Source organism: Oryctolagus cuniculus, chromosome 21 (genome assembly GCF_964237555.1).
Source record: "Oryctolagus cuniculus chromosome 21, mOryCun1.1, whole genome shotgun sequence".
Lineage (NCBI taxonomy): Eukaryota > Metazoa > Chordata > Mammalia > Lagomorpha > Leporidae > Oryctolagus > Oryctolagus cuniculus.
The window spans coordinates 29,024,591-29,044,297 of NC_091452.1; the positions used below are offsets into that span (position 1 = coordinate 29,024,591).

At 48.6% G+C, this 19,707-nt stretch overlaps 1 protein-coding gene across 2 annotated transcripts in view; it reads left to right on the top strand.

Moving 5' to 3' along the window:
• The window catches only part of MAPK1 (mitogen-activated protein kinase 1), a 105,628-nt gene that overhangs the window by 46,914 nt on the left and 39,007 nt on the right, over nucleotides 1-19,707 (top strand). For both annotated transcript variants that reach the window (XM_051826739.2, XM_051826740.2), the window contains exon 2: nucleotides 18,612-18,794. In XM_051826739.2, the coding sequence (XP_051682699.1) occupies nucleotides 18,612-18,794 (183 nt within the window). The remainder of the gene's footprint in view (nucleotides 1-18,611; nucleotides 18,795-19,707) is intronic.

The window sequence follows — 19,707 nt, forward strand, 5'->3', positions numbered from 1 at the left end:
TGGATGGGGGAGGCGGACAAAGAGCCCAACCAGGAAGGAGCTTCAGAACTTGTTTTTCTCAGCCTCCTAAGTTAACCCTTAGCTGTCTCCTGCTTCCCAACGACTTCATCCCGTGATGGGGCTGTGAACAGTTTGACTAATACACATCTTTGAACCAAGCAGGGCATTGTATCAGCGAGAATGTGAAGTGAAATTAGTAAATGGTTGCTTAGTTCTGATCTCAGTTTGAGTGTTTCTCATTTTTTTGAGCAAAAACAGTCTTTGATGTAGGGAGAAATAAGACAGGAAAGTGCTCCCTTAACCCTCCTAACAGTTGTTGCTTTTCACACAGCAGTGACTGCGGCTTTGAAAGCATTGAAAGGAGGAGATGGGGGCCCGGCAGTCAGCCTCAGCTGTCAGTCATCAGCAGTGTGAAAGTACTGCTGTGAGCCAGCCTGTAGAGAGGGCTGCTCACCCCAATACCGCAGGCAGCGTGTGTAAGAATGGTTGCCAAGGCCACTGTTGTGGGTGGCGTGGCACATTAAGCCACCGCCTGCAATGCCCACGTCCCAAATGAATACCAGATTGAGTCCTGGGTGCTCAACTTCTGATCCAGTTCCCTGCTAATGTGCCTGGGAAAAGCAGTGGAAGGTGCTACAAGTGCTTGGGCCCCTGGACCTACGTGAGAAACCCGTATGGAGCTCCTGGCTTTGGGCTTTGGCCTGGCCCAATGTTGCCAGTCACAGAGGGGAGGGTGGTTGCCGGAGTGAGTTTCATGGGTCCTTTTCCTCAATTTAGTATAGAAATAAAAAGCCGGGAAACAATTTGCAAAGAGGCAGAAACTTTTATTTGATTGGCCAGCGACAGAGAAAGCATCTGGTCCAAGAGGAGACCAGGCCTTCGAAGTGCCTGAGTGGGACACTGGCTTTGAGGAAGTGTCCCGGGTTTTTAAGGCATTACTTTTTTTTTTTTTTTTTTTTTTTAAATTGAGTCAGTCTGTGGGCATGCCCACTGGACGAGGATTTCACATACTGTGTGTTGATCGGCTTGGTGCTCAAGGAGATAGCAAGGGTCTCCTGGAGACAGTCGGTCTCCTAAGGGGCTCGGCCCCCTCCTCTGCTGGCTCTGGGTGAAAGACTGCAACTAACTTGAAGCTGTGATTCAAAACCACAAGGGTCACACAAGATAGCCGGGATCTCCTAGAGCCAGTCTGAGTCTCCCCAGGGGCTCAGCCCCTTCCTCCCCGCCAGTTCTGGGTGAAAGATTGCACACACACACACACCCCAAGGTGTGATTTAAAGCCGCAAGTCACTCATACAGCACAAGAAGCTGTCAGTGAGGGGAGATGCCGGTCGGTCTGGAGACAAGTGTTGCAGCCACAGCTGACAGCTTGCTTGTGAAGGACATGCTGCCTGTGTCTGAGGGGTCCGCAGACCCCCAGGCCCACTGGACAGCCTCACCCAATCCTGGCTGTTGTGGATGTTTGGGAGTGAACCAGCAAATGGAAGGTATCTTTCTCTCACACTGTGCCTTTCAAGTAAGTAAATCTTTAAAGAAAGAAAAAGAATGCAGTGGCTGTATTGGGAGCCTAGCTGTGGGATGAAGTTGGCTGGCTGCTTCCTGGTCGTGTGTGGATGCTACCAGCACTGGAGAATGCTGTTCTGCCTTCCAGGACGTGAGCAGAGACCGCACGTATGTAGAAAAAGGCAGGTGCACCATGAGGGTTTGTGAGGTAGTGGAGAATGAACATTAGGAAAAATGAGCAAAGGAATACTCAAGTAAGGCTGTTCAGATGAATAAAGTTCAGAGACAAAGTTTGGTTCCTGAACTCTGTAAGGTATAAAATACACAGCTTACATGGCAGTCTGCAAGAGGCCTGTGTTCCTTTCTACATTTCATCCCCCGACACACACCACAGGACAGGACTGTCAGTCCTAGCTGTTAGATTTGAAGTGAGTGCCGTGTGTGTAGGGAGAGCCCAGAATCTGCAGAAGTACTCTGACTGCACAGTTGAAGTCGGAAAGTGACTGCCCTCTGTTGCAGTCTGAGAGGGCACTGTTGGTGTCTGACTGCAGCCGGCCTGGGCCGCCAGACTCGAACGTCAGAATGTGGTGGCCGTCTGGTTAATGGCAGTTTCAGCTATTCATTGAAACCAGTGTTGAGACAGCACTTGCGTGTTTCACTTTCCCTTGACACTAGCAGTCTTACTGAAATAAGTATTTCCTTCCCCTCAAATGTTAGGGACATGAAGATGGTTGAAACTGTAATTCTGTGTATGTTGGGCCACTTGTCTGTTCTCTGGCTGTTAAATTTTGGGTAGTTTCTGTTCCTGTATCTTGTATTTCATCAGCTTTTTCTTCAGTGTAGAATCCATTGCTAATCCCAGCCATTGCATTTTTTTTTTTTCATTTCCAGAAGTCAGTTTGGATTTTCTTGTAGAGCTTCTGTTTATCTCCTTATTCAGAATTCTTTACTTTCTTAAAATAGAGTGTTTATAATTTTAACTTTGTCTACTCATTCTGTCATCAGTGTGGTTTCTGGGTCTGTTTTTGGTGGGGTTTACTCCTGACTATGGGTCATATTTACCTATTTTTTGGGATATTGGTAAGTTTTGGTCGTGAATTTTACAAGTCACTGTGAACTCTACATTGCTGAGTACCAGATAGATGTTTCTGGACCTCTGAGGTGGGGGAGAGGCCTAGGGTGAATGTTTCTGGACCTCTGAGGTGGGGGAGAGGCCTAGGGTAAATGTTCTGGACCTCTGAGGTCGGGGAGAGGCCTAGGGTAAACGTTTCTGGACCTCTGAGGTGGGGGAGAGGCCTAGGGTAAATGTTCTGGACCTCTGAGGTCGGGGAGAGGCCTAGGGTAAACGTTTCTGGACCTCTGAGGTGGGGGGGAGGCCTAGGGTGCAATGAGGTTTTCCTGGTAGAGTTAGATCCCAAAAGGCGTCCTCAGGCAGGTCCAGAGCAGCGGTGAGTGGGACACTGATTTGGCCCCAGTAGAGAGGCAGTGCCCTTCTGTGGTCTCAGTTGCTGCATCATGGGTGAGGAGCCCTTTGTCCTCTGGCTAATGGGACAGGGATTATTCCCACCTTGTGCTTGGATTGTCCACAGGCCCTTTCTCACTGCCCTTTGCCCAGCCTCGGGATTCCTTCTCCAGTCAGTACTCCTCTGGGGACTCCGAGGAGACGCCTCGTGGATCTCCCCAGCACGCTGCCAGGCCCTCCAGGGAGGCCACCAGGCCCCACTGGGTTTTCCCTTCTACAGGACAGTCAGCCGAGATACCTCATGGGCCTGAACTTGCTGCCCTTCAGTGTCAGAAAACTGGTGTTTGTGTATGTATTGCCTGCTTTTTCAGTTGTGTAGGCAGGAGAATAAATCAGTCCGTTTCTCCATCAAGGCTGAAAGTAGAAGCCTCAAAGATATTTATAACTTCAGGAACTTACATAAAAACCCAAGTTATTTCCTTATTTTAAGCTGTATTGTTTCACATAATCTATATTTATTGGTTATTTTTCCTCCCATTGGAATGGAGAAGAAATTTACATTCATGCCATCCCCCAAGTTTATTTTATAAAATGCCTCCTTGTACATAATTGTTTTTTGATTTTTCTTATTATTGGAAAGGTAGAGAGGGACAAAGATCTTCTATCTGCTGGTTCACCCCCAGATGCCCACAATAGCCGGGTTGTGCCAGACCAAAATCAGGAGCCTGGAACTCAGTCTGCATCTGCTGTGTGGGTGGCAGGGACCCAGATACGTGACTGCCACCTGCTTCCATGGTGTGCATTAGCAAGGAGCTGGAACGGAGAGCTGCCTGGACTAGAACCCAGCGCTCCAGTATGGGGTGCAGGCATCCCAGGCGGCATTCTAACTGCTGTGCCAAGTGCTTTCCCCTATGTAACTATCTTTAAACTGCAAGCTGATTTTACTTTGAATCTTACCTTTAGTTAATATTTTCATACATCTGCTGGTTTTCTCTAAATTGCAGCAGCCTGGGCTGGGCTAGCCCAGATCCAGGAACTCCAGTTAAGTCTTCAGTGGATGGCAGGAAACCAAGAACCCGGACCATCATCTGCAGCCTCTTGGGTGTGTTAGCAGGAAGCTGAGGAGCCAAGATTCAAACAAGCACTCTGGTATGGGACACCAGTGTCCCAAGTGGGGACTTAACTCATTGTGCCACACCACCTGCCTCACATCCGTATTCTTCTTTTTAAATATTTAGTTATTTATTTGAAAGGCATCAAAGAGTGACAGAGAGAGGGAGAGGCAGAAAGAGAGATCTTCCTTCCATTGGTTCACTTCCCAAATGACTAACAGCCAGGTCTGAGCCAGGCTGAAGCTAGGATCTAGGAACTCCATCCTGGTCTCCTACCTGGGTGGCAGAGGCCCAAGTACCTGGGCCATCTTCTGCTTTCTCGGGTGTGCGAGCAGGAAGCTGGGTCAGAAGTGGAGCACCTGGGATGCGCGCCAGCGCTCCAGTGTGGGGTGCCAGTTCACAAGCTGCAGCCTAACGCGCTGCTCCACAGCGCCAGCCTTACATCTTGTTTCTAATGATGCTCAGAGAGAGGCAGGGGCAGTTATGTCTTACTTACTTCAGCTTCCACTGAGTGTCTAGGCTATTGTAAATGTTCAGTACATGTTTGTCGAATGATTGAGGTGGACTTTGACTTCCAAAATTCACTTAACTGAAGCTTTCCATCTTTTTAGGGATATTTTTATTCCATCAAGAATTCACCTGTATTTTTATTGGATATTAAAACAGCTCATTGTTAAATGTTTCTTCCTAATTATTAAATGAAGCTGTAGTTACCTGTATACTAATTAGTTAATCAGTTTTAGAGGTATCATTTAGTGGATTGATTTTTTTAATCTTAATTTTATTTATTTATTTATATTTATTTATTTTTTTTATTTTTTTTTATTTTATTTTATTTTATTTTTTGAGAGACGAGATAGCATGTTCTCATTCACTGGTTCACTCCCCAGATGCCTGGAATGACTGGGGCCGGGCCAGGGTGAAGCTAGTAGCAGGATTTTGATGTAGGTGTATCCCATGGGTGACAGGAGCCCAGTTATTGAGTTGTCACATGCTGTCTCAGGCCTCAGGATGAACTGCGTGAGCGCTGGAGTTGGGAGCCAGAGCTGGCGGTGGAGCCCAGGCACTCGAGTGTGAGATGCCGCATCTTAACTGCCAGTGGCACTATGTTGATGTTAACTACACTCCAGACTCTGTTTAGAATTCACTAGTTTTTCCACTGATTTCCCCCCCATCACACACACACACCCAGTCCAGCCATGGATATCATGTGCTCTTCCTTGTCTGTAGTCTCCCTCTGGTCTCTGGTGGTGTCTTGCTTTCTTTTCAACGACCTTGACAGCTTTGAGGAGCCTTAGTCGGTTTTGTATCGTGTCTCTCAATTTGGGTTTGCCTTCTTTTTTTTTTTTTTTTTTTTTTTTTTTGACAGGCAAAGTCAGAAAGGTCTTCCTTTGCCGTTGGTTCACCCTCCAATGACCACTGCGGCAGGCACGCTGTGGCCTGTGCATCGCGCTCATCCGAAGCCAGGAGCCAGGTGCTTCTCCTGGTCTCCCATGCGGGTGCAGGGCCCAAGGACTTGGGCCATCCTCCACTGCACTCCCGGGCCATAGCAGAGAGCTGGCCTGGAAGAGGGGCAACCGGGACAGAATCCGGCGCCCTGACCGAGACTAGAACCTGGTGTACCAGCGCCGCAAGGCGGAGGATTAGCCTAATGAGCCACGGCGCCAGCCAGGTTTGCCTGTTTTTTTTTTTTAAATTTGTTTTGGGGCCGGCGCCGTGGCGCAGTAGGTTAATCCTCCGCATGCGGCGCTGGCATCCCATATGGGTGCCGGTTCTAGTCCCTGCTGTTCCTCTTCCAATCCAGCTCTCTGCTGTGGCCTGGGAAAGCAGTAGAAGATGGCCCAAGTGCTTGGGCCCCTGCGCCCTCGTGGGAGACCTGAAAGAAGCTCCTGGCTCCTGGCTTCGGATCGGTGCAGCTCCAGACGTTTCAGCCGTTTGGAGAGTGAACCAACAGAAGGAAGACTTTTCTCTCTGTCTCTCCCTCTCACTGTCTGTAACTCTACTTCTCAAATAAATAATAAAAAATCTTTTTAAAAATGTGTTTGAAAGGCAGAGTTACAAAGCAAGGTTGGGGGGAGTGCTGGATAAAGGGAGATCCTCCCTCCACTGGGCCACTCCCCAAATGGCTGCAACAGCTGGTGCTGGGCCAGGCCAAAGCTAAGAACCTGAACACCATCTAGGTATCACACATGGGTGCAGGGTCTCAGTGTCTTGGGCCATCCTCTGCTTTCCCAGGCTCATTAGCAGGGAGCTGGATCAGAAGTGGAGCAGCCAGGCCTTGAACCAGCGCCTATAAGGGATGGCAGTGGTTTAACCCACGGTGCCCCAATGCCAGCCCCTTGCCTAATATTTTGCTTGGTTTAGGCTGGAGTTAGGAGCTTTGAGGAGAGGAGTATTACAGATGGGAAATGCCCCTCTTGTCTCATCACATTGGGAGTTCTGTTACCCATGTTACATAGCACTGCTGATTTTAACCTTGACCCATTAGTTACGAGTTTCTCTACTGTGAAGGAACTATTTCTTCCCTTGCCAATTTACATTTTTGGGAAAATAAGTCTTTAAGTCTGGCTGGCTCCCACCATGTGTGGAATGGGCTCAAGACTGCGTTTGCAATATCCTTGAATATGAGTGGCCTAGGGGCTGGCACAAGTGGACACTGAGTTATCCCCCAGACCAACATACTTGTGGCTGTTAGCTTGTTCCTTGTGGCATTCATGGCTCACAAAACTCATGGGTTTTGTTAGCCAGGCTTCCCCCGGGAGAGATAATAACCAGAGCAGTGTTTTGTTTCTCCTCTGCAAATCTGGTTACAACTGATAAAGGAGACGAGTGCAGGTTAGAATGTGCTGTTCGCCTTTGAGGAAGTTGGTCTCATAGGAACAGGACCCAGCTAGGAGGTGTGAGGTTTGTGAAACAGGCACCAGTGTCTCCTGGGTCTGCCTTAGGCTCCCTGACCCAGAGCCGTGCTTCCCACTGTCGTTCTGGGTGGGCTGAAAGGATCTCCCTGCCCCCAGAGCACCTGGTGCGCCATCCTCCGCGTTCCATTCTCAGTAAGCTGCTACCTGAGGAACGTGATAAAATAAGAAGGTTGCCATGCTGGAGCTGCCTACGTGGCAGCTTTGGAGGCTTCCCAAGATCAGGGTGTAGATGTCTGGATGTGGCCCAGCTCCTGCTTCAACCCTGCCAGCCACCAGGGGCTTCCCCTCACCCACTGCCTTTGAAACCCGCTGGACCTCTCTCAGTTGTTCACCTGGATTTCCCACAAAGGCCCATTACCCTTCAGTAAATAGATGACTCTTTCTGCTCTTGTTCTCGTCCTTCGTAACCAGCTCCTTGTGCTCTTACTGCTTTCTGAGTGCTGTCCTTTCGTGGTGTCATTTCTCTTCAGCAGTGCTGTCTGTTGTGGCTTCTTTCAAGGATTCTGTGTTAGTATTTTATGTAAAACAACTGAGGCAGACTCACTTTATAAAAAGTTTATTTTAGGGGTTGGCATGGTGGCGTAACGAGTTAACACTATCTGCAATACCAGAATCCTATACAAGCACCCAGTTGAGTCTGGACTGCTCCACTTCCCATCCAGTTCTCTCCTAATACACCTGGGAAACAAGTAGAAGATGACCCAAGTGCTTGGGCCCCTGCACCCAAGAGGCTCCTGGCTCCTGACTTCTGCCTGGCCCAGCCCTGGCCGTTGCAGCTGTCTGGGGAGTGAACCAGCAGATGGAATCTCTGTCTCTCTCCCTCTGTCTCTCTGTAACTCTGCCATTCAAATAAATAAAACTTTTTTATTTTTTTTTAAAGATTTATTTATTTATTTGAAAGAGTTACACAGAGAGGAGAGGTGGGGGGAGAGGGGGGTCTTCATCCGCTGCTTCACTCCCCAGATGGCCACAGTGGCAGGAGCTGTGCAGATCCAAAGCCAGGAGCCAGGAGCTTCTTCCAGGTCTCCCAGGTGGGTGCAGGAGCCCAAGGACTTGGGCCATCTTCACTGCTATCCCAGGCCACAGCAGAGAGCTCGATTGGAATGGGGCAGCCAAGACTAGAACTGGCGCCCATATGAGATGCCAGCGCTTCAGGCCAGGGTGTTAACCTGCTGTACCACAGCGCCGGCCCTAATAAAACTTTTTTAAAAAATTATTTTGGCCCACAGTTCTGGAAGCTTACAGCCTCAAGATCAGGCAAGACCAGTTGATTTTGGCTTCTGGTGATGGTGTTCTTGCTGGCAAAGCCCCAGTGTCCCAGAATCATGTGGCAGGAGACCAGGAGCCCGAGAGAGTGAGTGAGTGAGTGAGTGAGTGTGTGTGTGTGTGTGTGTGATCTCTTAGAAAGATACCAGGGGATGGGGCCAGTGTTGTGGCTCATTTGGTTAATCCTTGCCTGCAGCGCCAGCATCCCACATGGGCACTGGTTCTAGTCCCAGCTGCTCCTCTTCCGATCCAGCTCTCTGTTATGGCCTGGGAAGGCTGTGGAGGATGGCCCAAGTTCTTGGGACCCTGCACCTGCATGGGAGACCAGGAAGAGACTCCTGACTCCTGGCTTCAGCTCCTGGTGCAGCTCTGGCTGTTGTGACCACTTGGGGAGTGAACCAATGGAGGGAAGATCTTCCTCTGTCTCTCCCTCTCATGTCTGTAACTCTACCTCTCAAATAAATAAAATCTAAAAAAGAAAAAGAGAGCTACCAAGGAGGCCAGTGCCGTGGCAGAGTGGGTTAAAACCTGGCCCGCAGCGCTGACATCCAGTATGGGCACCAGTTTGAGTCCCAGCTGCTCCACTTCAATACAGCTCCCTGCTAATGCACCTGAGAAAAGCAACAGAAGACCTTCCAAATCCTTGGACCCCTGCATCCATGTGGGAGATCCAGAGGAAGCTCCTGGCTTCAGATAGGCCCAGCTCCAGCTGCTGCTGCCATTTGGGGAATGAACCAGCAGACAAAAGATCTCTGTCTCTCTCTCTCTCTCTGCCTTTCAAGTACATAACTTTTTAAAAGAAAAAAAATCCATCAGGGTTTAATCACAGAGCTCCACCTTCATGATCCAATCCAGGGACACACCCAACATTATAATGAGATTAAGTTTCACTCTCTTGGGGCGATGAACTCAAGTCTTTGGGGAACTAAACTCCCGAATTCGAGGGGACAAATACTCAAACCACAGCAAATTCCCTCTTTATGCTGAGGAAGGGCCGAACTGTCATCTTGGTCTGAATCACAGGCAGATACACATCGTCAAATCAGGGCATTTAAAACTGTTGCCCCTGCCCAGTCTTCACTTCCTACTACCCAGGCCCATCGTGTTTGCAAGGCCTGGATTGAAAATACACATGGAGCCCACATACTGTAAGAATCAAGCGGGAAACATTAAATAGAATGTGTTCTCCTGTGACCCATACACCCTCATAGTGAACCAGAAGTTTGGGTTCAAATAGAAGCATCTTGTGCCAGGAGAGCAGGCCTCCATGAACCCCACGTCCCCTCTGCAGCACTGTGCCCTGCTGTGAGCTCATGGGCATGTGTGCACGCACGCGTGATCTGCTGGCCTTTGCATGATCCAGGTGCTGTGTATTCCCACAGCCTGCTGCCGCTTGGCCCCCGGTTGGAGTGCATGCTGGGGTTGCATTCTGCTCTCAGCCCAGCTGCAAGACAGAGGCCCACCCAGCTCTGGGGCAGGGAGTTCTGCATCCAGCATATTTCCTTGACCCAATGAGCTTCTCATGGGAGGGGCTGTAATGGGGCAGGACCAGTGGTCCTCCTCACGTGATTGCTCTTACTTTCCTTTGCCAGCAGCCTGCTCATCCTCAATGTGGTTTATATGGGCTTAATTTTCTGTTACTCTGTCCATGAATACTTTTACAAAAAAAAAGTGTCCGATGCCGTGGCTCATTAGGCTAATCCTCCACCTGCAGCGCCGGCACCCTGGGTTCTAGTCCCGGTTGGGGCACTGGTTCTGTCCCGGTTGCTCCTCTTCCAATCCAGCTCTCTGCTGTGGCCCGGGAGGACAGTGGAGGATGGCCCAAGTGCTTGGGCCCCTGCACCGGCATGGGAGACCAGGAGGAAGTACCTGACTCCTGGCTTCAGATTGGCACAGCACCGGCCGTGGCGGCCATAAGGGAGTGAACCAACAGAGGGAAGACCTTTTTCTCTGTCTCTCTCTCACTGTCTGTAACTCTGTCTCTCTCTCTCTCTCTCTCACTGTCTAACTCTGCCTGTCAAAAAAAAAAAAAAAAGACCTTTCTCTCTGCCTCTCCCTCTGTCTATAACTTTAAAAAAAAATGTATTTGAAAGGCAGAGAGAGAGCTCTTTCATCTGCTGATTGACTCCTCAGATGGCCACTTTGCTTGGAACTGGGTCCAGCTGAATCTAGGAGCCAGGAACTCTATCCAGGTCTCCCACATGGGTGCAAGGGTCCAAGTACTAGGGCCATCTTCCACTGCTCTCTGAAGCACATTAGCAGGGAGCTGGATTGGAAGCAGGACAGCCAGGACTCGAATTGGCAGTTCAATACGGGATCTGTGGTTGCAGGCAGCAGCTAAACCCATTGCACCATGCCGGTCCCATCCCTGAATACTCTTACTTGGAGTGCATCTGCCCACCTTCTCCTTGTATTTCCAAAGTGTTTTACTGTGATAAAAGGCCAAGAGTGTTAAATATTCCTGTCTCCTTCCCTCACTAAACATTAAAAAAAATTAGTTTTTTATCTATTTGAAAGAGTTTCAGAGAGAGAATGAGTGAGAGGTCTTCCATCCGCTGGTTTACAACCCAATGGCTGCAACAGCTGGAGCTGAGCTGATCTGAAGCCGGGAGCCAGGAGCTTCTTCTGGGTCTCCCACGCCCCACTAAATCTTACGAATTGGATCATCATTTGTTTTGCCGCCAATCTTAACACCAAGTGTTGCAAGTGGGAAGTGCTAAAGGAGCGTGGCCTGAGTCCACCACAGTTCTGGCCCCACTCCTGTGTTGTTGTGGAAACCCTATGAAAACAGGAAGTGCAGCTAGTGTAGGATGGCTTGTGCCTGATCGACTCACACGTGTTCCCTTTTCTTCCCCGAGTGATCACAGAACACTGGCTAAGTAATGTACTCCAGGATGTTAGGGACTTCTGCTTCCAAGTTTATTGATCATATGCCTCGGGAATCTCTCTGTTCCCACCCAGCCCTGAAATGGACTGAGGATCCAAAAAACCATGGTTGAGAAGTAGTTGGTACGCAATTAATTGCACATATTGAAAGTGTAAAATTTTTTTCAAAAGATTGACTCATTTATCTGGAAGTCACAGTCACAGAGCGGTATCTTCTATCCACTGGTCCACAAAAGGCTGCAGTAGCCAGGGCTGAGCAAGGTTGAAACCACAAGTCAGGAGCTTCATCTGGGTCCCCCATGTGGTGGCAGTAGCCAAAGTACTTGGGCCATCTTGGCTTTTTCCAGTCCATCAGCAGGGAGCTGGATCAGAAGTGGAGCAGCTGGGACATGAACTGGCACCTGCGTGGGATGCTGGTGTCACAGGCAGCCGCTTTATCTGCTATGCCACAATGCCAGCCCACAGTGTAAAATTTGATAAGCTTTGACGCACTGTACCCCTGTGAAACCATAAGCACAATTAGGAGAATGAACATGTTCATTATTTCCAGAGGTGACTTGGTTTTCACTGTGGGCACCTTCCCTGCCCCTCCATCCCCACCCCTGCTCTGTGGCAGCCCCAGGCAACCTTCCCAGTAGTTTTTATTTCATATATGTGGATATACTCCTCTTTTGGTCTGGCTTCACTCCCCACAGTTATTTGAGATTCATCTGTGCTGCTTGTGTCGGTAGTTTGTTTTACTGTCAGATGGTAGGAGTCTGTTTTGAGAACTGAGGCGATGCGTGTGCTCACTCCCTGTCTTGACCTCCTCTCATTCCCCACCATTTATGGAGCTTAGGATAGAATTCATCTGGGACCTGTGGTTTTGTTAAGATGACTTAGTTTTTTTTTTTTTTTTTTCTTTTTAAAGATTTTTGTTTTGTTTATTTGAAAGAGTGATAGAGAGAGGTAGATACGGAGAGGTCTTCCATCCGCTGGTTCACTCCCCAGATGGCCGCAACAGCCGGAGCTGCACCGATCTGAAGCCAGGAGCTTCTTCCGGGTCTCCCACATGGGCGCAGGGGCCCAAGGACCTGAGCCATTTTCTGCTGCTTTCCCAGGCCATAGCAGAGAGCTGGATCAGAAGAGGAGCAGCCGGGACTAGAACCGGCACCCATATGGGATGCCGGCGCCTCAGGCCAGGGCTTTAACCCACTGTGCCACAGTGCCAGCCCTGACTCAGGGTTTGTTTTTTAATTTTCCAGAGAACCCTGTAGTGCTTTCTGTAATGGCTATACTAACTTGCATTCCCCACTAATAGTACAGAGGTTCCCTTTAGTCCGCATCCTTGTCAGCACTTGCTCTGTCTTTCGTCGTTTTTGTTCTAACAGATGTGAGCGAGTGTCTCACCGTTGAGTTTGATTTGCATTTTTCTACGATTATTAGTGTTGAGGGTTTTTGTTTTGTTTATTTGCCTGTTGGTCACATGTGTGTCTTCTTTGGAGATACTTCTGTTCACATTCTCTGCTCATTTTTTAATCCAGTTGTTTTCCTACAATTGAGTTGTTTGAATTCCTTTTATATTTTGCTTATTAACACCTTATCAGATACGTGGCTTGCAGATATTTTCTCCCGTTCTGTAGAGTTTGTTTTTAACCTGTTGATTGTTTTCTTAGCTGTGCAGAAGCTTTTTAGTTTGATGCGATCCCATTTGTCTATTTTTGTTTCTGTTGATTGTGCTTTTAGGATCATACCCAAAAATCATTGTTTAGACCAATGCCAAGAAGCTTTTTCTCTGTTTTCTCCTAGAAGTTTGTGTGTGTTTTTTTTTTTTTTTTTTTTTTTTGACAGGCAGAGTGGACAGTGAGAGAGAGAGACAGAGAGAAAGGTCTTCCTTTGCCGTTGGTTCACCCTCCAATGGCCGCCGTGGCCGACGCGCTGCGGCTGGCGCACCGCGCTGATCCGATGGCAGGAGCCAGGAGCCAGGTGCTTTTCCTGGTCTCCCATGGGGTGCAGGGCCCAAGCACCTGGGCCATCCTCCACTGCACTCCCTGGCCACAGCAGAGGGCTGGCCTGGAAGAGGGGCAACCGGGACAGAATCCGGCGCCCCGACCGGGACTAGAACCCGGTGTGCCGGCGCCGCTAGGCGGAGGATTAGCCTAGTGAGCCGCGGCGCCGGCCATGTTTTCTCCTAGAAGTTTTATGGTTTCAAATCTTAGTTAAAATCTTTTACTTTGAGTTGATTTTTATATATGATGTGGGATTAAGATCTAATTTCTTTCTTTCTTTCTTTTTTTTTTTTTTTTTTTTTTTTTTTGACAGGCAGAGTGGATAGTGAGAGAGAGAGACAGAGAAAGGTCTTCCTTTTGCCGTTGGTTCACCCTCCAGTGGCTGCTGCGGCAGGCACGCTGCGGCCCATGCATCGCGCTCATCCGAAGCCAGGAGCCAGGTGCTTCTCCTGGTCTCCCATGCAGGTGCAGGGCCCAAGGACTTGGGCCATCCTCCACTGCACTCCCGGGCCATAACAGAGAGCTAGCCTGGAAGAGGGGCAACCGGGACAGAATCCGGCGCCCTGACCGGGACTAGAACGCGGTGTGCTGGCGCCGCAAGGCGGAAGATTAGCCTGTTGAGCCACGGCGCCGGCTAGGATGTAATTTCATACTTCTTGTGGGAATCCACTTTTCCCAGTATCATTTATTGAAGACTGTTTTCTCTCCAGTGTGTGTTCTTGGCATCATTGTCAAAGATTGCATGACCATAGATGCATGGATTTCTTTCTTTTTAAGATTTATTTATTTATTTATTTAAGATTTATTTATTTGAAGGGCAGAGTTACAGAGAGGCAGAGGCAGAGAGACAGAGGTCTTCCATCCGCTGATTGACTCCCCAGATGACTGCAGCAGTCTGAGCTGTGTGGATCCAAAGCCAGGAGCAAAAAGCTTCTTCTAGGTCTCCCACATGGGTGCAGGGGCCCAAAGACTTGGGCCATCTTCTGCTGCTTTCCAAGGCCATACCAGGGAGCTGGGTTGGAAGTGGAGCAGTCAGGACTCAACCTGTGCCTATATGGGATACCAGCACTGCAGGCGGCAGCTTTACCTGTTGCCAACAGTGTCAACCCCAAGATTTATTTATTGACTTGAGAGGCAGAATTACAGAGAGAGAGAGAGGGAGAGAGAGGTATTCTATCTGCTGATTCACTCCCCAGATGGCCACAATGGCTGGAGCTGGTCCCATCCAAAACCAGAAAGCAGGAGCTTTTCTTCTGGGTCTCCCACATGGATGCAGGGGCCCAAGCACTTGAGCCATATTCTGCTGTTTTCCCAGGCGCATTAGCAGGGAGCTGGATCAGAGGTGGAGCAACCAGGACTCAAACTGGCATCCATATAGGATACCAACACTATAGGCAGATGTTTAACCTACTGTGCCACAGTGCCAGCCCTGTGGATTTATTTCTGACCTCCCTATTCTCTCATTTGCCTTGGCCTGCATGTCTCTCCGCCAGTAGCATACTAGTTCTACTCCTGCCTTGGTTTTATTAAGGTAATGTAATTGACCGATAAAAGCTGTATTTACAGCATACAACGTGTTTGATAATATATGTATGCTGAGAAATAAATCAAGCTAGTATATTCATCACCTCATTTTTTGCGTTGAAACATTGAAGATCTGATCTCTAACAGTGTTGATATAGTATCTGATACATTACAGTGTCCATTACATGAACATATCTTCAAACTTCTCATCCCGCGATATCTTCCTGTTGTCCTTGTCCCCTTCTGATTACTTTTATTACTATGTAGCACTTTTTGAAGTCAGATGATGCCTCCACCTTTATTCTTACTGTTCGAGATGACTTTGACTATTTGTGTTTTCTCAGTTTCTTTAATCAGTGACATCATTTTCAGTATACACTCCTTTCCCCTTCTTGGCTAAATTTATTTCTAAATATTTTATTGATGCTGTTGGAAATGGAGTTCTTCTCTTCATTTTTTGATTGTTATTGTATAGAAACACAACTAATGCTGTATGTTGGTTTTATATCCTGCTACTTCACTAAATTCATTTATTATAATGGTGTTTTGATGAAGTCTTTAGGATTTTCTCTATATACAGTCACATAATCTGCAGACAATTCAACCTTCATTCCAGCTTGGATGCCTTTTATTGCTTGTTTAGTTGCTCTGATTTCTTGAATACAGGTTGAAAATGGTCACCCCACGTGGCTCTTGATCTTAGAGAAAAGCTTTCGGCTTTCTACTGTTGAGTATGATGTTAGATGTGGGCTTTCTTGTTCCTTCTATATGTAATTTCTTGAGAGTTTTTAATCATGAAAGGATGTTGGCCGGCGCCGTGGCTCAATAGGCTAATCTTCCACCTTGCGGCGCCGGCACACCGGGTTCTAGTCGCGGTCGGGGCGCTGGATTCTGTCCCGGTTGCCCCTCTTCCAGGCCAGCTCTCTGCTGTGGCCTGGGAGTGCAGTGGAGGATGGCCCAAGTCCTTGGGCCCTGCACCCCATGGGAGACCAGGATAAATACCTGGCTCCTGCCATCGGATCAGCGCAGCGCGTGGACCGCGGCGGCCATTGGAGGGTGAACCAATGGCAAAGGAAGACCTTTTTCTCTGTCTCTCTCTCTCACTGTCCACTCTGCCTGTCCAAAAAAAAAAAAAAAAAAAAAAAAAAAAAATCATGAAAGGATGTTGAATGTTCTTCTAAAAGGCTGAGTAATATTTGTTGCAGTATTCAAGCATGTTGTGTTTAATTATTAGAACATGCTCAACCTATTCCCCTCCCCCTCCCCCATGACAGCATCTGGCTGTCCACTCCCCCAAATGCCTGTAGTGGTTAGGGCTGGGCTAGCTTGATACCAGGAGCCAGGAGGTCCATCGGGATCTTCCACGTGAGTGACAGGACCCACCTACCTGAGATATCACTTGCTGCTTCCCAGGGTGCCCATCAACTGGAACTTTAAACCAGGTACCCCAGCCAGTTTTTAACTGCCCGGCCAAACACCTGCCCGACATGTCTTGGCTATCAGCTATCGTGCATAGTGATGCAGTGGGTGTGGGTGTGCTAGTTTCAGTTCTTTTGGGTATATAACCAAAGGTGAGATTTCTGGATCATATAGCAGTTAAGGTTTTCACTTTTCAGGAGCCATTGTAGGTGCCCTCCAAAGGTGCACAAAAATCCTGATTTCTGCAACCTTGCTGGCTCTGGTTTTGTTTCTGATGCGTGTGAGGTGGCCGGTCACTGGAGCTGTCTGTCTTTAATGATTGGTAACGGGAGTGTCTTTCCTTGTGCTGCTTGGCTATTTGTAGATCTTCTGTGGAGAAACGGCTGTTCCATATGATGTCTGTCTGAGTGAACCGCCTTTGGATTCCTGTGATATTACCACCTGGTCATAATGTAGTGTTTTGCTGTGTTGTGAAATCATATCTGCTCATTTGTTTTCAGTTGATTTTCAAGCTTGTGCTTAGAAAGTGGAGTTGTGTTTAGAATGTTTTTTCTTTTCAACCTTCATCATCTGTCTGTGTGTTATATCCTAGTCATGTTTGCACAATACAGGAATTATTGGCCTTATAGGGATGAGTTAAGAAACTTCATTGTCTTAACCTGGAACAGCTTATTTAACTTTGAATTTTTATTTTTAGAAAGATCACATTTATCAGTTTAAAGAAAAAAATGTAAATATCTTAAAGTTAACCCATCCGAAGACAATACAGTTATGGATTGCATTAAGAACCAAACTGTAGCTGTAAACTGATCCAGGAACACTGCAGAAAGCTGCAGTCTGGCTGTCTTGGGGAGAAAAGGTGAAGGACAACAGGGTGGCCACGCACAATGGTTTGAAGACACAAGCTGATAGGTGGTGAAAGGAATGCTGACAAAATACATAACAAAATCAACAAGAAGCTCATTTGTGAGGACCTCTGTGATTGCGTGAACAAAGGCAGCAAAATGGGCAGGTAACCGGCCAGGCAGAAGCAGACCACACTCAGCAGACAGGGCCTCCCCTTCTTTTCAAGTGGGATGGGAGGAGAATGACTTCACTCCCACCTAAGAGGATGCCCAAGGTGGTTATTCATTGCATCACTGAGTGTTGATAAAACAGGGGCACAGTAACCAAGAGCTACTCTTGGGAAAAAAAAAATTGTTACTTTGTGTTTGATAGACAGAATAGAGAGATCAGACAGATAAAAAGAGCTGCCACCCTCTGGTTCACTCCCCAAACCCCTACAATAGCCCAGCTGGGCTGAGAGTGCAACCCAGATCTCATGTGGGCGGCAGGAACCTGCTGCCTCCCAGGGTCTGCTTCGTAGATAGGCACTCTCGTGTGGGATGTGAGGGTCTCAAGTGATGGTTTTAATTGCTGACCAAAAGCCTGCCCTTCTGCAGCTTTTTTTTTTTTTTTTTAAGATTTATTTTAGGCCGACTCCGCGGCTCAATAGGCTGATCCTCCACCTAGCGGCGCCGGCATACCAGGTTCTAGTCCCCGTCGCGGCGCTGGATTCTTTCCCGGTTGCCCCTCTTCCAGGCTAGCTCTCTGCTGTGGCCCGGGAGTACAGTGGAGGATGGCCCAAGTGCTTGGGCCCTGCACCCCATGGGAGACCAGGAGAAGCACTGGCTCCTGGCTTCGGATCAGTGCGGTGCGCCGGCTGCAGCGCGCCAGCCGTGGTGGCCATTGGAGGGTGAACCAACGGCAAAAGGATGACCTTTCTCTCTGTCTCTCTCTCACTATCCACTCTGCCTGTACCCATGTGGGTACAGGGCCCAAGCACCTGGGCCATCCTCCACTGCCTGCCCTGGCTACAGCAGAGAGCTGGCCTGGAAGAGGGGCAACCGGGAAAGAATCCGGCGCCACAACGGGGACTAGAACCCGGTGTGCCGGTGCCAGCCTCTACTTGGAATTCTATTAAGTCAGGCCTTACGGACAACTTGGAAAGAACTAGCTGCATGTTATGGCTACGAAAGTATTTTTTAAAGAATACTTTATAGATTTTATCATAAAACTACACAAACATCATGGTTCAGTTTCGTAGAGGGGAAAAACAGGTGCCTCATTTTTCAGGTGAGACAGAGTTGGCAGAAACAATCAAGGTCTCCACCTGCGTTGGTTTTGTTAGGGACAGACGCGTGGTTGATGGTCACTTGCACGTTTCTGCGGAGTCCGAGGAGTCGGACCCAACAGTCAGACATTGTTTGGAGGCAGGGCGATCTGTGTGGCCGGAATGTGCTTGCTTGTGTCTCTGATTCATGCAGAGGGACATGCACCCAGTGCTCAGGCCAGGCCCCGGGGTGGAGCTCGAGGTGCGGTCTGTGCTGTCCTGTGTCAGCAGCTTCCGCCTGAGCGGGAGGCCTTCCTGTGGCTGTGCTGCCTTCACGGGTGTGAAAGAGATACCTGGGCACTGTATTGCAGATCCAGTGCTTTACCAGTTTGTGTATTCTGTGTGCTGTTTTTAATGCTGTCTCTCTCTCTCTTTTTTAAGCTCTGCTTATGATAATGTCAACAAAGTTCGAGTGGCTATCAAGAAAATCAGTCCTTTTGAGCACCAGACCTACTGCCAGCGAACCCTGAGGGAGATAAAAATCTTACTGCGCTTCAGACATGAGAACATCATTGGAATCAATGACATTATTCGAGCCCCAACCATTGAGCAGATGAAAGATGTGTATCCTTTCCTGGCAGCTAACTCCATGCTCGGCCTCACCTCGCTGAGTGAACACCACTTGAAATCTCCTGGGTGTGCTGGGGGAGAGGAGAAGTGCTCTAAGTGTGGTTGTTGGAGATCTTGGTGGATGCGTTTCCAGTCATCACAGGGACGAGCTACTTGGTTGGGGAAACGGAAAAAGCAGTAAGTAGAGCAGGAAAGGAGATCCTGGACGGCCCACTGGTTCCATCAGTTCCGTCCTGATCTCAGACCGTGCGTACCCTCTCTGTAGGACTCAGCCTCGTTAAGGCAACCCAGCCCTGAAAGCACCTGGTGATCTCTACCAGCATTCAGAAATCCGGACTGAGGAGGCCCCGACGAAGCTGCCTGGGTAGAGAAAGGTCCTTTTGAGAGAAGGAGAAGGGTGAAAATATGTCTGGCAGATGACAGGGGTTAAGTCAGGCCTCCTTGTAGTTACACGCTCACGCTGCTTCTCATCTGGCGTGAATCTTTAGGAGACAGCAAATAGAAAGGAGTTGCGTAGAAATTAATAAAAGAAGCCCTCAGGCTCTGCTAACTGAATTATTAGGGTGGAGTTAAAAGCTCAGGCTTTTAACTTTCTTTCTGTAAGAAAGAAGACTGCTAGTGCAGCTCAGGTTTGGGTGCTGAGATGCAGGGCAGGGCAAGAAAGCATGAGGAGCAAAACCAGCACAAGCCTCCCCTGACTTCCCAGGGTCTCCAGGGAGCCAGAAAGCAGACTGCAGACAGGATTTAGCAACAGCGTATCTCTAGACTGATCTTTCTGAACTTTTATGGTTGATCTTGGTGCAGATGGGGGCAAGAAGGAGGGAGAAGGAGCAGTAAAATTCCAAACTGATGCTGGGACAGAGGAGCAGCCTGGGGTGTCGCCAGCCACTCTCCCAGCCTCTTCCAG